The sequence below is a fragment of the Scomber scombrus genome, chromosome 14 (genome assembly GCF_963691925.1).
Source record: "Scomber scombrus chromosome 14, fScoSco1.1, whole genome shotgun sequence".
In the NCBI taxonomy this organism is placed as follows: domain Eukaryota; kingdom Metazoa; phylum Chordata; class Actinopteri; order Scombriformes; family Scombridae; genus Scomber; species Scomber scombrus.
The window spans coordinates 27,805,238-27,825,465 of record NC_084983.1 but is presented as its reverse complement, the minus strand read 5'-3'; the positions used below and the strand labels follow the sequence as shown (position 1 = coordinate 27,825,465).

Here is a 20,228-nt window from a genome sequence, read left to right as displayed (position 1 = left end):
ATGCATTTTATTTACTTATTCATTTATAATAATTATGTCTTATTGTATAGACATTCATTATTTTATTATATATATTTTTTAATTATAATTATTATGATATAAGGGACATGAATACAGTATTTTGTCCTCTTTTGTGTGTCTACATGGCTGGAATCACAATAAAACACATGATTTTTCCCCTTTTTTTTGGCCTAAAATGAAACCACATGCCACACGTTAATCTTTACTAGTGTGTCATATTTTTATAATAAAGTTCTCGTATTCCTCCTTGTGTGTTTAATCTTTAATCTGAACACTAACTTGTGGCTAAAGCATTCAAATAAATGTAGTGGAGTAGAAATATAAAGCAACATTAAATAGTTATGACAGCTCCTCAGTAGAAACAAACAGACTCTGTCGCCCCCTGCTGGTGGCATCGTGTAATAACTTTCCTCCTTCTTGGTTCAGGTGTGAATCATCAAATTCTTCTTTACAGCTTCAATTTTTTGTTTTATTTTGCACATTTATTTGTAATATTCTTCTTCTCTGCAGGCGGCAGAGATGAGCATTGAGGATCTCAACCTGGACAAGAAGGAGACCGAAGTAGAGGTGAGTTAAAAGCTTCATTAGCTGCTAAAAAATCCCAAAAAACAAGAAACTCTAAAAGTTGGTTGTTCACACTTTTATTAACCCTCCTGTTGTCCTCGAGTCAATGAAGGAAGGAAAGGAGGGAGGGAGGGAGGAAGGGAGGAAGGGAGGAAGGAAAGGAGGGAGGAAGAAGGAAGGAAAGGAGGGAGGAAGGAAAGGAGGGAGGGAGGAAGGAAGGGAAGGAGGAAGGAAGGGAGGAAGAAGGAAGGAAAGGAGGGAGGAAGGAAAGGAGGGAGGGAGGAAGGAAGGGAAGGAGGAAAGAAGGAGGGAGGGAGGGAGGGAGGGAGAAAGGAAAAGAGGAAGGAAGGAAGGACGGAGGAAAGAAGGGAAGGTAGGAGGGAGTGAGGGAGAAAGGAAATGAGGAAGGAAGGAAAGAAGGAAGGAAGGAAGGAAGGGAGGAAGGGGATGGAGGAAGGAAAGAAGGGAGGAAAGAGAGGAAGGAAAGAATGAAGGAGGGAGGAAAGAAGGAACAGAAGGTTAATCTGTGTGTGTTTTCTCTGCAGGAGGCGAAGGCCATCATCGCTCAGCGGTCAGGAAACCCTCGAGAGTTCTTCAAGCAGAAGGAGAGAGCTCTGACCATCAGCGTCGACACCTCGCCCGTCTCCGTCCACAGGAGCGGTAAACACTTTAAAACTTTCAGCTGTCAGATTAAGCTTCGTACAGAAACACGGAAACACAAAGAGCTCAACAAAAAGACACAAACACTCAAGGTTTTTATCCATTAAGAGGGTTATACTTAAACTCATTTTCATTCAGTTTGATGTCATGTGGGCCGGACCATTAAACAGATGGAAGGAAAAAAGGAAGGAAGGATGAAAGGAAGGAAGGAACAAAAAGAAAAAAAGGTAGGAAAGATGGAAGGAAGAAGGAAGGGAAGAAAGAAAGGATGGAAGGACAGAATGAAGGAAGGAAGACAGGAAGGAAAGATAGGGAGAAAGGAAAGATAGAAGGAGGGAGGGAGGGAAGGAAGAAAAAAGGATGGACGGACAGAATGAGGAAGAAAGATAAGGAGGAAGGAAAGATGGAAGGACAGAAAGGAAGAAAGGAAGGAAGGAAAGATGGAAGGAAGGAGGGAGGGAAGAAATGAAGACAGGAAAAGATAGAACGGGAAGAAAGTGAGGATGGGAAGATGGAAGGAAGGAAGGCAGGAAGGACAGATGGAAGGAAGGAAGGAAGGACAGATGGAAGGAAGGCAGGAAGGACAGATGGAAGGAAGGAAGGAAGGACAGATGGAAGGAAGGAAGGAAGGACAGTGAGCCGGATTGGATCCCTCGGCGGGTCGGTTCTGGCCTGGATCGTATTTCGTCGTCTCACCTGTTCCGCCATCTACGCTGCTCTTTGCTTCTTTATTTAATTAATTTTCTCCATCTGAACGTCCGCTAATCGTCTGCAGACAGAACTCAGAACTCATTTCCATCTTTTTTTTTCGTGGGTTATTTTTGGGATATTTTACAGTTATGATTCATTACAGCAACAAACAGTTTATGATGAAAGTATTAATAAAACATCAGAGACAACAACGATGCTCTATATCTGACAACATGGAAGTCAAGAAAAAGATGCTTTATTTAGACTTCTACTTTATATTCAAGGAAGTAAAGGAGGAAGGAAGGAATGAATGAGGAAGGAAAGGAGTAAGGAGGGAGGGAGGGAGGAAAAGAGGAAGGAAGTAAGGAGAGAAGGAAGGGAGGAAGAAAGTGAGGAAGGAAGGAAGGAAGGAAGGAAGGAAGGAAGGAAGGAAGGAAGGAAGGAAGTGAGAAAAGAAGGAAGGGAGGAAGGAAAGGTGGAAGGAGGGACAGGAGGAAGGGAGGAAAGAAGGAAGGAAGGAAGGAAAGGAAAGAAGTAGGGAGGGAGGAAAAGAGGAATGAAGTAAGGAAAGAAGGAATGGAGGAAGGAAAGGAGGAAGGAAGGAAGGGAGGGAGGGAGGAAAGAAGGAAGGAATGAGGAAGGAAAGGAGTAAGGAGGGAGGGAGGGAGGAAAACAGGAAGGAAGTAAGGAGAGAAGGAAGGGAGGAAGAAAGTGAGGAAGGAAGGAAGGAAGTGAGGAAAGAAGGAAGGGAGGAAGGAAAGGTGGAAGGAGGGACAGGAGGAAGGGAGGAAAGAAGGAAGGAAGGAAGGAAAGGAAAGGAGTAGGGAGGGAGGAAAAGAGGAATGAAGTAAGGAAAGAAGGAATGGAGGAAGGAAAGGAATAAGGAAGGAAGGGAGGGAGGGAGGGAGGAAAGAAGGAAGGAATGAATGAGGAAGGAAAGGAGTAAGGAGGGAGGGAGGGAGGAAAAGAGGAAGGAAGGGAGGAAAGAAGGAAGGAAGTGAGGAAAGAAGAAAGGGAGGAAGGAAAGGTGGAAGGAAGGAAAGAAGGAAGGAAAGGAGTAAGGAGGGAGGGAGGGAGGAAAAGAGGAAGGAAGGAAGGAGAGAAGGAAGGAAGGGAGGAAGGAAGTGAGGAAAGTAGCATGGAAGAGGAGGGAGCAAAGAAAGAGGGAAGGACGGGAAGAACGAAGGAAAAATTAAAGAAAGAGGGAGGAAGGAAGGAAGGAAGGAAGGAAGGAAGGAAACAGAGACATAAATTCACCATTATTGTGATTTTAATAGTTTTAATGCATTAATCATTACTTTGCATCATCATTGAACACAAAATGACTCTTCTTCCTCAGTTCTGTTTTTCTTTTTAAAGGGTTTTTATTATATTTATTATTTATTATTATTCAGAAGCAACAGAAGCAGAAGAAAACAGAAGTTACAGCCATCGAAACTCCATCAGCGTCTCATTTTCTGCCTAACTGCATGCTGTCTACAGTCAGTGTGATCCAGCCACACTAACCTCTTTTGTTTTTTCTCTCTCTTTTTCTTTTTTTCTGTCGTTTTCTTTCTTCCTTGCGGGGTTTTTCTTCTTCTTCTTCTTCTTTCTCTTCCACCTCTTCACTCATTCAACCCCACATCATTTGTGTTCATCATGAATCCATCTCTCTTCATTCGTTTTGGTTTATTTATTCACTCGTTCGTTCTTCATCGTGTTTAAATTTCATCCATTTTGTCGCATTTGTTGTTTTTTTTTGCGTTGTGACTTCTTTTCGTCCTCTCCTTCTTCTTCTTCCTCTTCTTCTTCTTCGTGGGGACTCTCCACCTCTCTCACAATCCTCTCTGCTTCTCCAACATTTCTTTTTGTCTTCTTTCTACTCTTCCACTGTTCCTCCCGCTCTTCTTTCATGTCTCGTCTCGTCTCGTCTCGTCCATCTTTTCCCTTCCTCGCATATCTCTGTCCTGGTGCGTCGCTTCGTGTCTTTGTCCATTCGTGTGTGTGTGTGTGTATGTATGTGTGTATGTGTGATCTTCGTCTTCGGTTGTGTGTGTGTGTGTGTGTGGCTACGTGTTGCCATTAGGCCGCTTGGACAGCCCATTCTTGAGGCAGCAGCACAGTCCCAGCAGCCCCAGTTCGACTCCCCTGCCCCGGGGCGTGTCGCCCCTCCGCACCGCGCCACACGCACGGACGCAGCCCGCCGCTGCAGCCGGTAGGTACAGCAGCACATATAACCGATAACTGCAGAAGAAGAGAGAAAGAAAGAAAGAAAGAAAGCAAAGAGGAGGAGGACGCCAGCAGCTGAGTCGAACATCTTTCCACAGACATCAAACCCTCTCCGCAAACATGGAGGCAGGAAATAAGGGCGAAAATGCATGTGAATGTTTGCATTTTACACCAGTATCCCCGTTTTCAGTCTTATTATTATACTAATTAGATGAAATCTGGGTTAGTCTTTGCCGGGAATTACATCACCAAACTTAGCTAATGCAGCTAATAAACTGTTTTATTGCTCTGGAAGTAAAAAATCCCATTAAGTTTCCAGTAAGTAGAAAAGACGAACAACTGCGCTAGAAAATATACAAAAGAAGAAGTTAAAGCAGATATTATGGTATTTTTCTACTGTTGTCGGATGTCAAACGTGGTCAAAATTCCAAAACTTTAGGTAAATATGGAAAAAATAATCCCTGTTAGTCAAAATCCAGGGCTTCAGTATGCTTTTAATGTTTACAAAGTAACCTCTAGTAGCCTTTGTTGCTAAGGTGGTTGCTAAGGTTCCATTTGTAGAAGCCAACCAATCAGAGCAGAGTGGGCTCATCAGGAGGAGGAGGGGGGGCCTTAAAGAGACAGGAGCTAAAACAGCCTGTTAATAGACAGAGGCTGAACTGAGCGGCTGCATAAAGGACCAGTAGAAGATAAATAAGGAGTTTTTAACTGGAAATCATGTAAAGATATTCAGGTAGAGACTCAGAATATTAATATAAAGCTGGAGATGTGGAGAATATGTGACCAGCAAATTCCAAAAGACTGATCATGTTGGGATACTAGTGTGAATGTGAACGCACTTTCTCATAAAAAAAAACTCAAAACACTCCACAGAGAGTCTTTGAATTTGCACACAAAAACAAAATGAACAGGAAAGAAAAGATAAAAAGACCTTTTTTCAGTCCACATGCATTTTTTAGAAAAACATCTCAATTGTTATCCGTTCATTTTCGTTAATCCTCACACACACTTTCACCAACCCCTCCAAAAACACCTCACCACCTTCCACCGTATTCACCCCCCCCACCAACACCACCACCACACAAACCTAAACCCTAAATCTGCCCCCCCCCCCCCACCCAACGATGAAGAACAACTTATAGCCCCCTCACGTCTTCATTTCACCATTTAAAGTAGTTGATTCTCATATTTGAAGCGATATACTGTTTTTTTTCTTATAGTCAATGAATACCATGAAAAGACCATAACCAACAATGACTTTAGGGTTAGGGTAGAGGGACAGAACATATATATATATATATATGACCTTAAACTGAAGAGCTCCTACCACTGTGGATCTACAACAAATATTTCATTATTACATAATGCTCATTTTGTCGGAATGACGGATCTTAAACCTGCATTATCCTTCAGTGGCCTTATCCAAAGACATGCAGCTAGACCTGTCACTACTTTAGTTGGACGATATTATTGTCATTTGAAGATAATTTTATACCAGGCGGGGAGTTCCGGTCCTCTGAAATGATGCCAACGCGGAAGTAACTTAAAACTGCATTCTATCAAAAGGCCACCAGGGGGCGACCGTTTTGGTGTCAAAAGGACTTCCGTCTCTATACAAGTCAATGGAGAATTCACCAACTTCTCACTTGATTTCTAACCTCAGTAAACGTTTTCAAAATGTGTTTATGGTCTCAATCGCTAGTTTAAAGCCTTCTTCAATGCAGTATCCAATCAAACTGTCAATCATGACGTAGCCACGCCCTAATGCATACCCTGCTTTATCGTCAAATATAAAATCAGGGAGGCCAAAATTTCACAAATGAACATCATACTGCATTGAAGAAGGCTTTAAACTAGCGATTGAGACCATAAACACATTTTGAAAACGTTTACTGAGGTTAGAAATCAGGTGAGAAGTTTTTGAATTCTCCATTGAGAAACGGTCGCCCCCTGGCGGCCTTTTCATAGAATGCAGTTTTAAGTTACTACCACGTTGGCATCATTTCAGAGGACTGGAACTCCCCGCCTGGATAAAACACAACATACGCTATCGCCCGCATGTTTAACTGTAGCACTCATAGGTCTGCACTCCATAAAAACGACGTCAGGCAAACACACCACTGCACTGGAGATTACAGTCACAGTTATCATGTTTTTTAGTTATTTCAGAGCAAACTACCATGGGTTTAATCTTCATGATGAAGGAACATGTCAGCAAATTCAGCCGTGGGGCTCGTTGATGTGTTTTTAATCATTTTTGGAGAAAAACTGAGGTCTACAGCGCAGAGGAGTAATCAGGCATTAGACACACACACACAGACACACACACACACACACAGTACTTGCTAGTAGATCGGCTCATTGTTGGTTTTAACTCTCTGCTCATGAGATTTGTTGACAGTAACAATAATGTAGAAAACGTATCCCTTAAATCTTGAATGAGTAAAGGCAACTAAAGCTAAACAAAAAGACATAGACGCATATTTTCAACCTGGTCGCCAGCACTTAAAAAAAAAGTCTTCTTCCCATTTTAAGCTTTCTGTCATTTGACCCTGTCTCATTGCTCACCTTCTCTTTAGCTTGTGCACTTACAACCTTACTAACCAGTCAGCTATCAGACTAACACTCATGCCAGCATTTCACTAACCCAAGTTAGCAGTGAAACTAACTTTATGGCTTTAAACTTATAAAGCTGTTTGTCTGTTTGTGTGATAGATGTTGTCGTCCCCTCCAGTCTTCATCCTTTAGATGTCGTCCAGTCAGCTGCTGATGTTCGATATTTTCATGGGTTTTTGTGTGTGAATGTTTCTCTTTTTTTCGCTCTGATGTTTGTTTAATGGTTTAATTCTCTCAGGTGTAAAGAGCTTAATTTTTAACTTGGTTTCTCTTCTTTTTTTTTTGTCGCCTCCTTTCCTTTTACCATCCTCAAAACTTCATGCTCCTGATCCTGGACTTCATCACCTCGCTGCACAAACACATTCAAACACACTCCTCCTGCTGCTTCTTATCCTGACTGACTGACCGACCTGTGAGTGTTAATGTGTGTGTGTGTGTGTGTGTGTGTTCGTGTGCGACGTCGTTGAGCCGTCCTCCAGTCGCCACCGCCGTTTGTTGACCTGTGTTTGACTGAATGTGCATCTTTGGGAGTTGATCGAAGTTGTTCAAGTTGGTTGTTTGAGCCCATTAACTACAGATGTCACAGTTTTCTTTTTTGCAATTTTAGTGAATCAATCTTTTAAAAAACATGCAGGAATGGATGTTTTAAAAAATCGTCAGCAATAATGTAGTTAATGGGCAGAATCTTGCACCTTTATGATCTGTATTGTGTGTTATTGCATGTCTGTAGATGATAGGGCTGTCACTTTTGTATTCGAAATACGAATACTCGTTCGAACTTGAGGTAAGAAGTTAATATTCGAACTGTAATGATCTGTTGGAAATGTAGGCTGCAGTTTTCCTTGTGGTCCAGCAGATGGCGCTCTTAAACTTAGTTAGCTTGATCTGTTGCATGCCTTATTGACCCATTAGTAAACTAAACTAATATTAATGTAGTGTTGTTAAAATGGAGGAAAATAGCGAGCAGAACCGTTCTTAATGGACAATCAAGACACTAAAACATCCGAGAAGCCGCGTGTGGAAATATTCGTGGACGATAAAGTCACGAACAAAGATGACGCTGTTTGTCGACTTTGCAAAAGGCAGCTGCATTCAATGATACCAAATCTGTGCCCTCACCTGTTAGCTTACCAAATGTACGACCTCGTTTGACTGTGTATTATTCGACACTCTCAGCCTGGAGTGTGCTGAGGAGGGGAGTGCACATTGGAATTAATTTGTACAAATTGGATTTCGATGTCATTCAAACTTGACTTTCTGAAAAAGTGACAGCCCTAGTGGATGATGTCATGGCTGATATTAGTCTGGGTGGACGAGGAGCCAAATTCCTTGTTACAGCTCACAACAAAGACTCTAAAATTTCCCTCATTCTAGTACAATAGGGTACCCAGCAAACATTGAGACATTATACGCATGGCCTGATCTACCATCAGGGCAATCTAGGCAAGAGCCCAGGGGCCCTTGAGTAGAAAGGGGCCCTCGATGATGGGAGAGAGAAACAATTGTGCACTTTTTTATTGTTGGGCTCAACAGCAAAATAACACAAGGTTCTCTTGATGTTGATAATTATGGTCACTGTCAGAAATCTACTATGTCTAGGGCAGGGTATTGTTTAAAACATTGCGATACCAGTACCATTCAAAGTACTCTTAACCAACTGAGTACTTCATTAGATTCCCATTAACACATTTAGGTCTCTGTCTTGTATCCGTAGTAACAGGCGTGTAGTGTAGACACACTTTAGAGCGTTTAGGTGGCATCTTGGCTGCTGAACTGCTAAGCGCGCTAACTCAAATTCACCACGACTTCATCACCACAGACGGGTTGTAGCTGCTGTGGCAGTGGACCAATCACATGATGCATTAAAGAGAAGAACGCTTGCTGTTGATTGGCTGTGAGGGAGTCCATACAAATAGAGAAGAACGCTTGCTGTTGATTGGCTGAGAGCAAGTCCATACAAATAGTGATGTTTTCTAGCTCTAGGTGAGAAAAGGATCGATAGCAGGTATCGTTTGATGGGAGACGTTTTGATTCTACTTGGTATCGATTTATTTCGGTCGATACCTCAAAAGGTATCAAATACCCTGGATGTTACAGCAACGTCAAGAAGAAAAACTGTCAAAAGTTAACTGCTGATTTCTGAAACTGGTTACTCTAAGGAACTCTTGGTCTTCCTGTCCTGGGTTGGTCCTCATTAGAGAGCCGGTTACATCATTTGATGCGTTTGATGGTTTTTGCGACTGTGCCTCCTTGAAATGATCATATCACCATCCGACCAATGTTTGCTGGGTATTGACAGTTTTCTAAACTGGTTGGTAACACCAATAAATCAGTCTGTTTTGCTTTTTTTGACATTTTCTGGCCGCCATCTGAATTGGAGAAGCCGTCCATGCAGGACACTGCTGAGCTGGATGTGATTTGTCTTTTTAAACAGCATCAAACATCTCAGTCAGTTGTTCGTCGTCTGCTCTTTACTGTCTTCATGTTCTCTTAGAAGTCTTGCACTGGTTTCTGAACAGGTGTCACCAAGCATGAAGTCACTGAACATATTAGAGAAAAAAGAAAAGTTTTCATTGTGGAAGTGAAACTCTTGACTGTTGGTGTTTTTGTCATGATGAGTTAAACTCTTGGGATTGTGACTGTGACTCATCCACAATCTCTCCTATACATTGATGGCATAATAATGAATGTTCAGTGGATAATTCATGGTTGATGTTTCATGACTTGCTGGAGTATAATGATTGTGATTGGTTGCGGAATGACTTGCCTGATATTGCCCCCGACATGCATCTCATTGTTGGAATATAATATAATATACACAAGAGACGAACTCTCTAGAAAAGCTGCAATTCGCTGCTTTGAGGCGCTATTCAATGAAATGTCACAACAAATCAAGACGATGCAGCAAAACCAAGAAATGGGCTGCGTCTGAAATCAATCCTGTTTAAGATAAGATTTATATTTTATTGTTCCCAAGGAGAAACTTGTCTTCGTAGACAATTTCTATATGTACAAGACACCAGGCAGACACACACAATACACACTATTTTAGCCCTCATGTATAGAGTTTACACTATTACTAAACAATCTATCCAATAGCTTGAGATATTCCAGTCTTGACCAAAATGGTGGACTATTAGATGTTGCTATGTTGCTCGTGTGGCTGTAATTAAAGATTAAATAGGCTACCTCTGCAAACAGGACAGCATGTGAATCTTAAACTGACTGATTTCGGCACCATGATAGATCCTCGAACATTACAGAGGATTTTGCAAGACCTTAGCTGACAGAGATGCAGGAGTTTTGCCTCTTTCATTTGGCTCTACAGTCTTCTAGAGTCAGTCTTACACAGCTTGGCAATGTCACCAACTTAAGTCCAATCCACAAGAGTCAGACTGGCTCTCTTTGAGCGGGGAAACAGCCTTTCATGAAGACATCATCAGACATTTGAATCACCAGGTAATATGTTTGCGATGTGGGCGAAGGTCCAGAGGTCTGGAACCAGGCTTGGTGATGATGGCATCTTTGTGTTTGCTGGTTGTGTGACTGCAGAAGTGATGTGAGTTTGCTGTGACTTCGTCCTGAACTCTGTTGAATGTGTTGAAGTAACACAGGATGTGTGTGTGGGACAGTTTCACCAATCGGACAGTTTCTGGACATTGGAAACTTCTTATTAGCATCATGTGAATCAAAGAGGATAAAATCTGAAGTATGCATCATAAAAAAAGTTCCTGAAAGTCTGATGCATAAAAAAAAAACACCATCTTTGTCATTTCTCATGTTATAAAATCAGCAGATTCTGTGTTAATCCAACACGTCTGGTTTGTAAGTGTGATTTTCTTGTTTTGGGAGGACTTTTTTCTTCTCTACAGACTTTTGATGTTTAGTTGTTGTGACGTTTTGCACCTATAGGGGACGATGATGACGACGTTGATGGCGATGAAGCGAGCACAGAGCGCAACTTGGCGGCAGTGTCACCCATTCCTAAAATAGTCACCACACCCATCAAAGAAGACTTTAACAGGGAGGAGGACGACAGCAGAGACGAGTGGGGTAAGAGAGTCAGAATCATAGTGTTCTCTCATTTTAATCTGGTTTTCAATTCATCAATTTAGTAACTTATCAAGCAAAAATACAAAACAATGGAGACTTTTTCTTATCACATTATTTTAATGCTTGTAAACATGACATCAAAGTACGTTAAGCTTAGATTTGGCTACAAGTTGTGTTGTTTCAAAGGTATTTAACCCTCCTGTTGTCCTCGAGTCAAGGAAGGAAGGGATGAAAAAGGTAGGAAAGGAGGAAGGAAGGAAGGAAGAATGAAGGAAAGGAGGATGGAAGGTAGGAAGAAGGACGGAAAGAATGAAGGAAAGGAGGATGGAAGGGATGAAGAAGGACGGAAAGGAGGGTAAAGGAAGGAAGGGAGGAAGAAGGAAGGAAGTAAAGGAGGGAGGAAGGAAGGGAGGAAAGTAAAGAAGGAAGGGAGGAAGGAAGGACGAAGGAAGGTAGGAGGGAGGGAGGGAGGGAGAAAGGAAAAGAAGGGAGGAAGGAAGGACAGGGAGGGAGGAAGGTAGGGGTGAGGAAAGAAAGAGAGAAGGAGGGAGGGAGGAAGGAAGGAAAAAGGGGGATGGAGGAAGGAAAGAAGGAAGGGAGGAAAGAGAGAGGAAGGAAAGAAAGAGAGAAGGAGGGAGGGAGGAAGGACAGACGGAAGGCAAGAAGGAACAGTCAAAACAGACGGGGTCAATTTGACCCCGGAGGACGACACGAAGATTAAATCAAAATAAAATCGGTGGTTTGCTTTTTTTAAATTCTCCCTTCAGATTCGGTGCCAAAGCAGGATCAGAACCAGCCGGCTCAGGAGTCGACTCCCCCCAAGCCCGTTCAGAGCGTCGCCCCGCAGGCCAGAGACGCCGCCGGTTTCTCTGTGTGGGAGTCCGGGACAGACAGCCTGGTCAACCTGTGGGACACCAGCTCCGGTGCTCCCGCCGACCCCTCCCAGACCCCCCAGACCACCCAGTCCTCCGATCTGGTGGACCTGATGGGTGACAGCGCCCCGCCCAGCTCGGCCGCCGCCGTCAGCCGGCCTCAGCCCCTCCTCAGCTTCGATGAGATGATGGACGGCACGATGTGCTCAGTCGCCGCCACCGAGGACGACCCGTCCAGTCTGGTGGACGTGACGGGGCCCGACCAGATGACCCTCAGCTACCAGCATGCACTGCAGCATGCGGCCGGCGATGGGAAGGAGATAGAGGACGGACAGCTGCTGATGACTAACGGGGAGACGCTGCTGAAAGAGGGAACGCAGGTCAGACAGACGAATATTACTGCAGCTGATCGCTATTCACTAAGTTTAATATTCATTAACAGCTGTTTTCTTTCTTCTTCTGCCTTCTTCCAGGCGAGTGAGGGCTACTTCAGCCAATCACAGGAGGAGGAATTTGGCCAATCAGAGTGCTCAGCTAAACCTGCACCAGTCTTTTATAACAAGCCACCAGGTGAGATAAGAGTCAGTGATAAATAAGGTTTAGCAAGATGAGCGATTAAAAAATATGTTAAAAACTAGATTTAAAATCAGCATCAGGTTTGTTAAAATGTACATTTAGTATTTTTGTTGGTTTTATATCATTTGAAATGACATTTGCACCATTTTTTTTACCAAAAGTAAGACTGAATGCTCCTGAAAATGTCAAATGGTGTAACCACAAAAGAATGATACATATTACATATTTTATCCACCAAAGAGGAAAAAGAAAGAATGAAAGAAAGAACAATAAGTTTGAGGTGGAGGAAAGAAAGAAGGAAAAGAAAGAACACGAAGTTGGAGGAGATAAAGAAAAAAGAAGGAAAGAAAGAAATAAAGAAAAGAGAAAGAGGAGGAAGAAGAGGAAGAAAGATAAAGGATGAAACAGAAAAAGAAAGAACAAGTTGGATGATAGAAAGATAGAAAGAAAGAAAGCGGAGGAAGAAAGAAAGAACAAGAAGTTGAGGGAGGAGGAAAGAAAGAAATAAAGAAAGCAGGTTCCTGATCTCCATGGTAACCAGAGTAAATGTAATATTTAGAACAATTGTATTCCATTACCTTTATTTAATATAAAGTTATAATGTAAGATCATGCCAAACTAGTTGATATGGTGTTTTATTGAGAATTTACTGTTTTTAAGCAAGTTGAATTATTTGGTACAAAGTTTGTATGGTTACACCACTTAGACATTTTTACCATAATCCTCTAATATATTCTCTCAAAATGGATTAAAAGCAGAAATTTGATGCTGGGTCCACAAAAAAAGAATGTGTGCAAGTTATTCATACGTTTATTTTCACATTTTAACCCTTTAAATTTAAACTAAACCACATGGACACAAAAAAAAAAAAAATAGACCCGTAATTGTCTGTTTCACAATTTTTCTTGTGTATTCTTGGTTGTATTTTATAGCTTAATGTTTTTATGTGTGTCTTGTGTTCAGAGATTGACATAACGTGCTGGGACACGGACCCAGTAGTCGAAGACGACGACGACTAAACCGGCCAATCCGATCGGACCGCCACCCCCCGGACCAAGAGGAAGTAGGAAGTGCGCTTCATGAAGAAAACAGAATCTTTTTTCTAAAAAACAAAAACACAAAACAAACAAACAAAACAAAACAAAAAAAAAAGTAATAATAATAACAATAACAAGTCTTGCATCAAAACTACTTCTGTATTATCTTTTAGAGGAAAACAAAACAGTAGCCAACGAAAAAAATAAAAAAAGACGGTTTGAGTTGTCATTAAAGAACGTTTGGAAGGCTCAGTTCAGATTTTTTTCTGTGTTTATTATTTTATTTATTTGTTTTACTCTCTCTCTTTCTCTTTTTTTTGTTTTTTTTTTGCTATGCAGATGTACTAGCTGGGAGCGGGGTACTTTTTTTTTTGTTTGTGGATATGATTTATTACACGTTAACGTAGCGCACTGCTGCTTATTAGAGACAATGAAGCCCGACACACATAGTCTGTAGTGCTTTAATAACATAACACCCTATAAAACTAATACAGCCGCCATGTATATCTTCACTCTCTTCTTTCTTTTTCTTACCTCTTTTTTTCACCTCCTTCTCTTCTTGCCTTCTTCCTAAAAAACATACACACACACACACACACACACACACAAACAAAAACATATTCACCTATTGCAAATCTTGTATTTTTTAGTCCTCACTTTTAAAAAAAAGGGAAGAAAAAAAAGGTGAAATATTGTATTTATTCTGGTGTATCTGAACTTCTTTGATGCGATCCTGAGGAAGAAGAAGAAGTAGAAGAAGAAGAAGAAGTTGAAAGTCAAACTTGTTGCCTCCTTTTCAACCCTTTTCACTCCTTTTGTATGATTTTCACACTTGAGTTCAAGATTAAATGGCTTGTAAATCTGCTCTTTTTTTCTCTCCAGTGCACTTTGTTGTTCATTTTTTCATTGTTTTTCTTCTTGTGAATGAAACAGCAGCTTCTCCATCAAGCCCTCCCTCCTGGCTCCATTCAATTCATCATTTTTGCCCCCCCTCAATTTTTTTGACACATTAACATAAAGCTTAAAAAAATAAAATGCAATAAAAAAAAATCTAGTTGAATATACTGTAGATATTTTTCCAAGTATGAACAGTTTTTTAGGAGAGTTTGGCCTTTAAAGTGATAGTGAAAGAAAAATAAAGAAGATTAACACTTTGTATGATTCTTATGAGAAGTCTTCACCTTGGTCGTTCATATTCATATTCTGGGACATTTTTTTTGGGGCAGCGGTCGGCACACTTCCTGTTCGGAGTCGAGGAAGCGAGGGAAGCCTTACTTTTTCTAATAATCTTTAAAAAATAATAATAATTTTAAGGATAATTTCAGTCCCATTCAGAGGAAGCTGCATCCAGACAGACAGAGGGAGGGTGGGATGAACAGCTGGGAGCAAACTTGGGCCAAACTGCTGATATATGTAATTATTATTTTTTGTTGTTATTGTTGTTGTTTGTCTTTGTTTTTATCTGCTCAGAGAACCAGATGTTCAGGATTTATCATCAAATCCTTTGCTGATATAAAAAAACAAAAACAAGATTTAATTACAGAGGAGAAAATCCAAAGTTTGCCTCGAGGTGTTTTCAAGTTTGAGACAATTAGCAGAAAGTCTGAGTGACTCTTAATACATCTGTTTACCCCAAATTTACAAACTTTTAAATCTTAAAAAGGTCTTAACAGAGTTTGTTCAACACAGTCAGAAAATTATAGAAGTCTGAAACCTAAAAACTCTTCGAACAAGGATTTACAGTGTCCCTGCCTTCTTCAGGACTCTAACTACACTGATTAAAGTCCCTGTAAAGTAAGAATATGTGTTCTGAGTTTAACATACCACAGAAAAGTGTGTTGTTAACCACCATGCAAAATTTGAATGATTAAAAAAAATCGCCAAATATATGAAATTAGGTTTCAAAGTTGTGTAAAAATCTGCCTCTGTCTCTGCTCCCAAACGCTGTGGGAGTTCCCGCCGAGTCCGCTGAAGCCCCGCCCCCTACCAAGTGTCACCTGTCAATCAAAGTCACCACCTCTACCAGAAACATGGACGCTAGGTCTGAGAGCTTTCTGATGCTAACTCAGCTGCTAGCTCGGTGGCTAACTCAGCTGATAACTCGGCGATTAGCTTGGTTGCTAACTCGGCGGCTAGCTCGGTGGCTAGCTCGGTGGCTAACTCAGCGGTTAGCTCGGCGGCTAACTCAGCTAACTGACTAACTGTAGACTGTAGTAGTAGTGTGCGCTGAATGTATTTATACCTCTACAGCAGCAGGGCGGGTTTAAACACAGTTTGTGAAGCCTAGCTCCACAATTCAAATCTAAATGGTTGAAATGCTTTTTACAACTTTTTTAGAAATACATTTATGACCTATTTAATGTGTTTAGAAGAAAATGTCTGAATTCACTTTACACGGTCTTTAACTAATTATGATAAATAAAATAAATATTAGTTATCATACTCTATCAGTTTCATTCTCTTTTCTCTAAAAGTTCAGCATTTATTTCACTTCTGTCAGCGTGATCATTTTAGACAAGAAGTAAAGTTTCTTCACTTTTACAACATTCATACCTTCCTGTTTTATACATTTAAAACATTTAAAAAACAAGGAAACTATAACCTGCATCATTACTGGAACCAAAAGGTTTGATGACATATAAACAACAACCTTAAACTTATATTCACTGTTAGATTAATCTTGTTTTTTGGGTCAAATTTGACGACTTCCCCCTCATGTGACCCAGAAGATTTGACCCATATTTATCCAAAATGTATTGTAATTAATTAAAATAGTATTATTCTCATGTTATATGTAACATTGGATCATAATAAAGTGCGTTTTACATAGTTTTCTTCCTCATCAAAACTAGAAAATAAGGATAAATCATGTTTATTTGTGACTGATGACATATTTATTAATTATTTGTGGTACAGAAATTTGTTATAAAGACTAATTATGTGAGGAAATACTTGACTGTGGGTCAGAATATTAACAGTATGTGAAGGATAAAAAACACAAAGATAATAAAGGAGCAATAAAAGGTGATTTAAATCAAATTGGCAATTGATTTAAATTTCACACAATCATAGAAAACAGAGGTATGATGTCATCTGTGGCTGTGGAGGAGTTTTATCCTGTAAGAAAATGTCTCAGTTTGGGCTTAAATTCATTCATAAATTCAAATCAGGAAGCTTGTTTTGCAAATTGGAAGTAAGGAGTTTAACAAAAGACAGTTTAGTTGCATCATACTGGAGTTAAAATAATATTTTTGGAGCCTCAGCTGCTTTAATTTTGACTTTTCTTATTTTGATTACAATTAATTATTGTTACAGGAGTGCAAAACAATCATTAAAACACAATTTGTATTACATATATAAGCCTCTGTGGGTAGAAATGTAGGTTTGGGATCTTTTTCAAGCAGCTGATGAGCAGAAACTGAAGTAGAAAATCTAAAAATTATACATTTATAAACTTTGCTGTGTCTTAAAATTACATACTTCTGTTAGTACGTCATGGTTTAGTGTTATCTCAAATAAAACACAGCTTGAAATGACGTAAACAAATAACTTTCAATACAAAAATAAGACTATCTATAAACTTCCCTGACATCTTGAACTCCGAGCAGCTCCAAACAAACACTGACAGACTTTTATTCTGTGCCAATGCAAAAAATAATAAATAAAGCACCACATTGTATTTTTTTTATTTTTTTTATTTTATTTTTAATTGATTGTGATGTTTTAGTTGCAGCGCTCCCTTTGAGAGAAACAAACCACAGTGAGAGTTTAGAGGTGTGTGTTTTTAATACCTGTCAAAAAAGTGCTAGAATTGATTTTCGGGACCTTTTTGAATATTAGTAAACACAAATGTTAGTAATTTTTTTTTGCTGTAAATTCTTGTAGAAAAATAAAAAAAAACAATACACCTAGGCAATAATATTAACACCTGTGTGTGTGTGTGTGTGTGTGTGTGTGTGTGTGTGTGTGTGTGTGTGTGTGTGTGTGTGTGTGTGTGTGTAGAGCACCTGGATTACTGTGTGTGTTCACCTGAAGGGACGAGTCCAACTTCTCTATAAAAAAACAAAAGCAAACATCTGCAGATCATTTTGTTTACAGAGCAGCTGATTCCTGATGTTCGGATCCTTTTTTCGGGGACCCGTCTGTCTTTCCTTCCTTCCTTCTTTCCTTCCTCCATCCCCCCTTCTTCCTTTCTTCTGTCCTTCCTCCTTTCCTTCCTCCATCCCCCTTTCTTCCTTCCTTCTGTCCTTCCTTCTTTCCTCCCTCCCTTCTTCTTCTTTTCCTTTCTCCCTGCCTCCCTCTTTCCTTCTTTCCTTCCTTCCTTCCCTCCTTCCTCCCTCCCTCCTTCCTTTTCCTTCCTTCCTCCCTCCCTCCTTTCCTTTCTCCCTCTTTCCTTCTTTCCTCCCTCCCTTCCTTTCTCCCTTCCTCCCTCCTTTCCTTCCTTCCTCCCTCCCTCCTTTCCTTCCTCTCTTCCTCCCTCCCTCCCTCCTCCCCTCCTCCCTTCCTCCCTCCTTTCCTTCCTTCCTTCGGATGCTTTTTTTCGGGGACACGGTTTGATTTAGAAGAAGAAGAAATGCTCACATCAAATATAAACTCAATTTGATTCAGAACTGTACAAACGAGGCTCAATTAGTGAATAAATATGCAACTCTTGATTTTATTTTGCTCATTTTGTCTCATTCATTCATTCATAACACTGCTGCACAGTTACTATTAGGTTAACCCTTTACAAACTGTTCATATTCTCCCCTCATAAAAAGCATCTCTACCAAACTATGAAGCCCAGATGTGTTTAGAAAGCATCAATAGTGGATCTGACTGATCAATAAATGTGATTAAACCTTGATTCATGTTTCAGAGAGCAGAGAGAGTGTATTTTTTAGCTTTTACACCACTAAACATCTCCTGCTGGGACTGTGCTGCTGTCCAAGCGGCCTAATGGCAACACGAAGCCACACACGCACACACACACACACACACACGTCCATGGATGCGTGTGATTTCAAGCTGATTTCACGTCTTCCGCTTTCATTTACATTCATCTGACGGCCTCAAACTGATGTCACGCAGTCCGACACCGATAACCATCGAGGTTTATTAAAGCCGTCTCGCTCAGTTTGACCTGCAGTAACCTTACACTGTCTAAAAAGCTTCAATCCAAACCTCTGCTCAGTGTCCTGCTTCCTGTGATGATGTACAGTGTTTTAATGCAGCTGAATTCACAAGAATGATTTAATTGACTTTAATGAGAGCAGCCCAGCTTTGTTATTTGATTATATTTACATCAAATTAAATTACTACTCTCAGAAAAGCTCATGAAGTCAGTCTTAACTTTACTGTCACACACTTTCTGTCCTTCACTAGACAATTAACGTCATTTTTATTTCGTCTCCACCAAATAAATAAACTTAAATACAACACAAATGTAAATTTCAGGCTCTTGTCTCTAGCTCTGCAGCCTGTTTCAGTCCAGCTGCTCCTGCAGAGACAAAGAGAGGTTGATTAAACTCACCTGGTGCTGCTCCTGCTGAGCCAGCTCTTCCCAAACCATGCTCACCTCCACACACTCAGTTTTCCTCGTATACACTGAACACAAAGATGAATTAATACACAAAACACTGCTGGGTTGAATGTTAAACAACTATTATTATGTGAGTGGAGTAGAGGAAAGTCAAAAATCAAAGACAGCCAGTCTGACTCTTAGTGGATTGGACTGAAGTTGGTGACATTGCCAAGCTGTGTAAGACTGTAGAGCCAGATGAAAGAGGAAAAACTCCTGCGTCTCTGTCAGCTAATGTCTTGTAAAATTGCCTTTTACACACTCTGTGTGTCTCTTTGGATTAACTGAGCTTGAAATGACCAAAACTATATCTTACATGGCTAGATACCTTTTAGAGCAGTGGTTCTGGAGAGCTACTGTCCTGCATGTTTTAGGTTTCTCTCCACTCTAACACACCTGATTCTAATAATGAACTCGTTATCAAGCAGCTGAAGCTCGTCAACGGTCTTTAAAAGGAATTAATAATTAGAATCAGGTGTGTTAGAGTGATGAAATACCTAAAACATGAAAGGCAGTAGCTCTCCAGGAGCAGGGTTGGAGATCAGTTTATAGCAGTGGTCTCCAACCCTGCTCCTGGAGAGCTACTGCCCTGCATGTTTTAGGTATCTCCTCACTCTAACACACCTGATTCTAATAATCAACTCGTTATCAAGCCCTTTGACGAGCCTCAGCTGCTTGATAACGAGTTAGAGTGAGGAGATACCTAAAACATGCAGGGCAGTAGCTCTCCAGGAGCAGGGTTGGAGACCACTGGTTTATAGTATCTGAAGGAACAAAGAAATGATCTACGATTGGTCAAACATGTCAACCTATATGACTGCAACCAATCCAAATAAAACACATTCACATATATGCATATTTATATAGAAAAGTAATGTCTTAGAAGGGTCACACATCCTCCTTGAGCCATAAATGATCAGCTGTCACTAGGTGTGGGTATCCGTACTCGATCTTAAATTTGGTTGAAAAGTTTAGAGATGTTATGTTGAAGGTTTTTAGATTATCTTGATGATTAAATAACATAAACAATATTATAGTTACTTAAACTTAAAGCACTCACCGGCATCACATGATGACATATCCAACAGATAATGGAGAAAACAGCTATGTAACTATATTAAAAAAGTATTAACTTATTAATAAAAAAAACTCTTAATGTGTAAAAAGTTGATCCCATATTTAACCTGCAGAGATTTCTAGGACAGAACAGAAACAACTTGACTTCCTGGTAAGTTTTGACATTTTTCTAAGTTGAGTTTGTGTGCCAATAGTCTTTATTTCCCCAAAGCAGATGTTTAAATTTGTCATAGAAGTAAAAAAACACAAGTGTTGCTAATAAAATTAAAGATTTATTTAAACTTCCCCATAAGA

General features: G+C 40.4%; 1 protein-coding gene across 1 annotated transcript in view; it reads left to right on the top strand.

Annotated features, from left to right (window-relative positions):
* dbn1 (drebrin 1) overlaps positions 1-14,224 on the top strand; it is a gene marked incomplete in the record, with an annotated part of 125,652 nt that extends 111,428 nt beyond the window's left edge. The window contains 6 exon segments of the mRNA XM_062433297.1: positions 532-588; positions 1,131-1,245; positions 10,672-10,812; positions 11,580-12,064; positions 12,158-12,254; positions 13,224-14,224. Of these exon segments, the coding sequence (XP_062289281.1) occupies positions 532-588; positions 1,131-1,245; positions 10,672-10,812; positions 11,580-12,064; positions 12,158-12,254; positions 13,224-13,279 (951 nt within the window).
* Between the last annotated feature and the right edge of the window lie 6,004 nt (positions 14,225-20,228).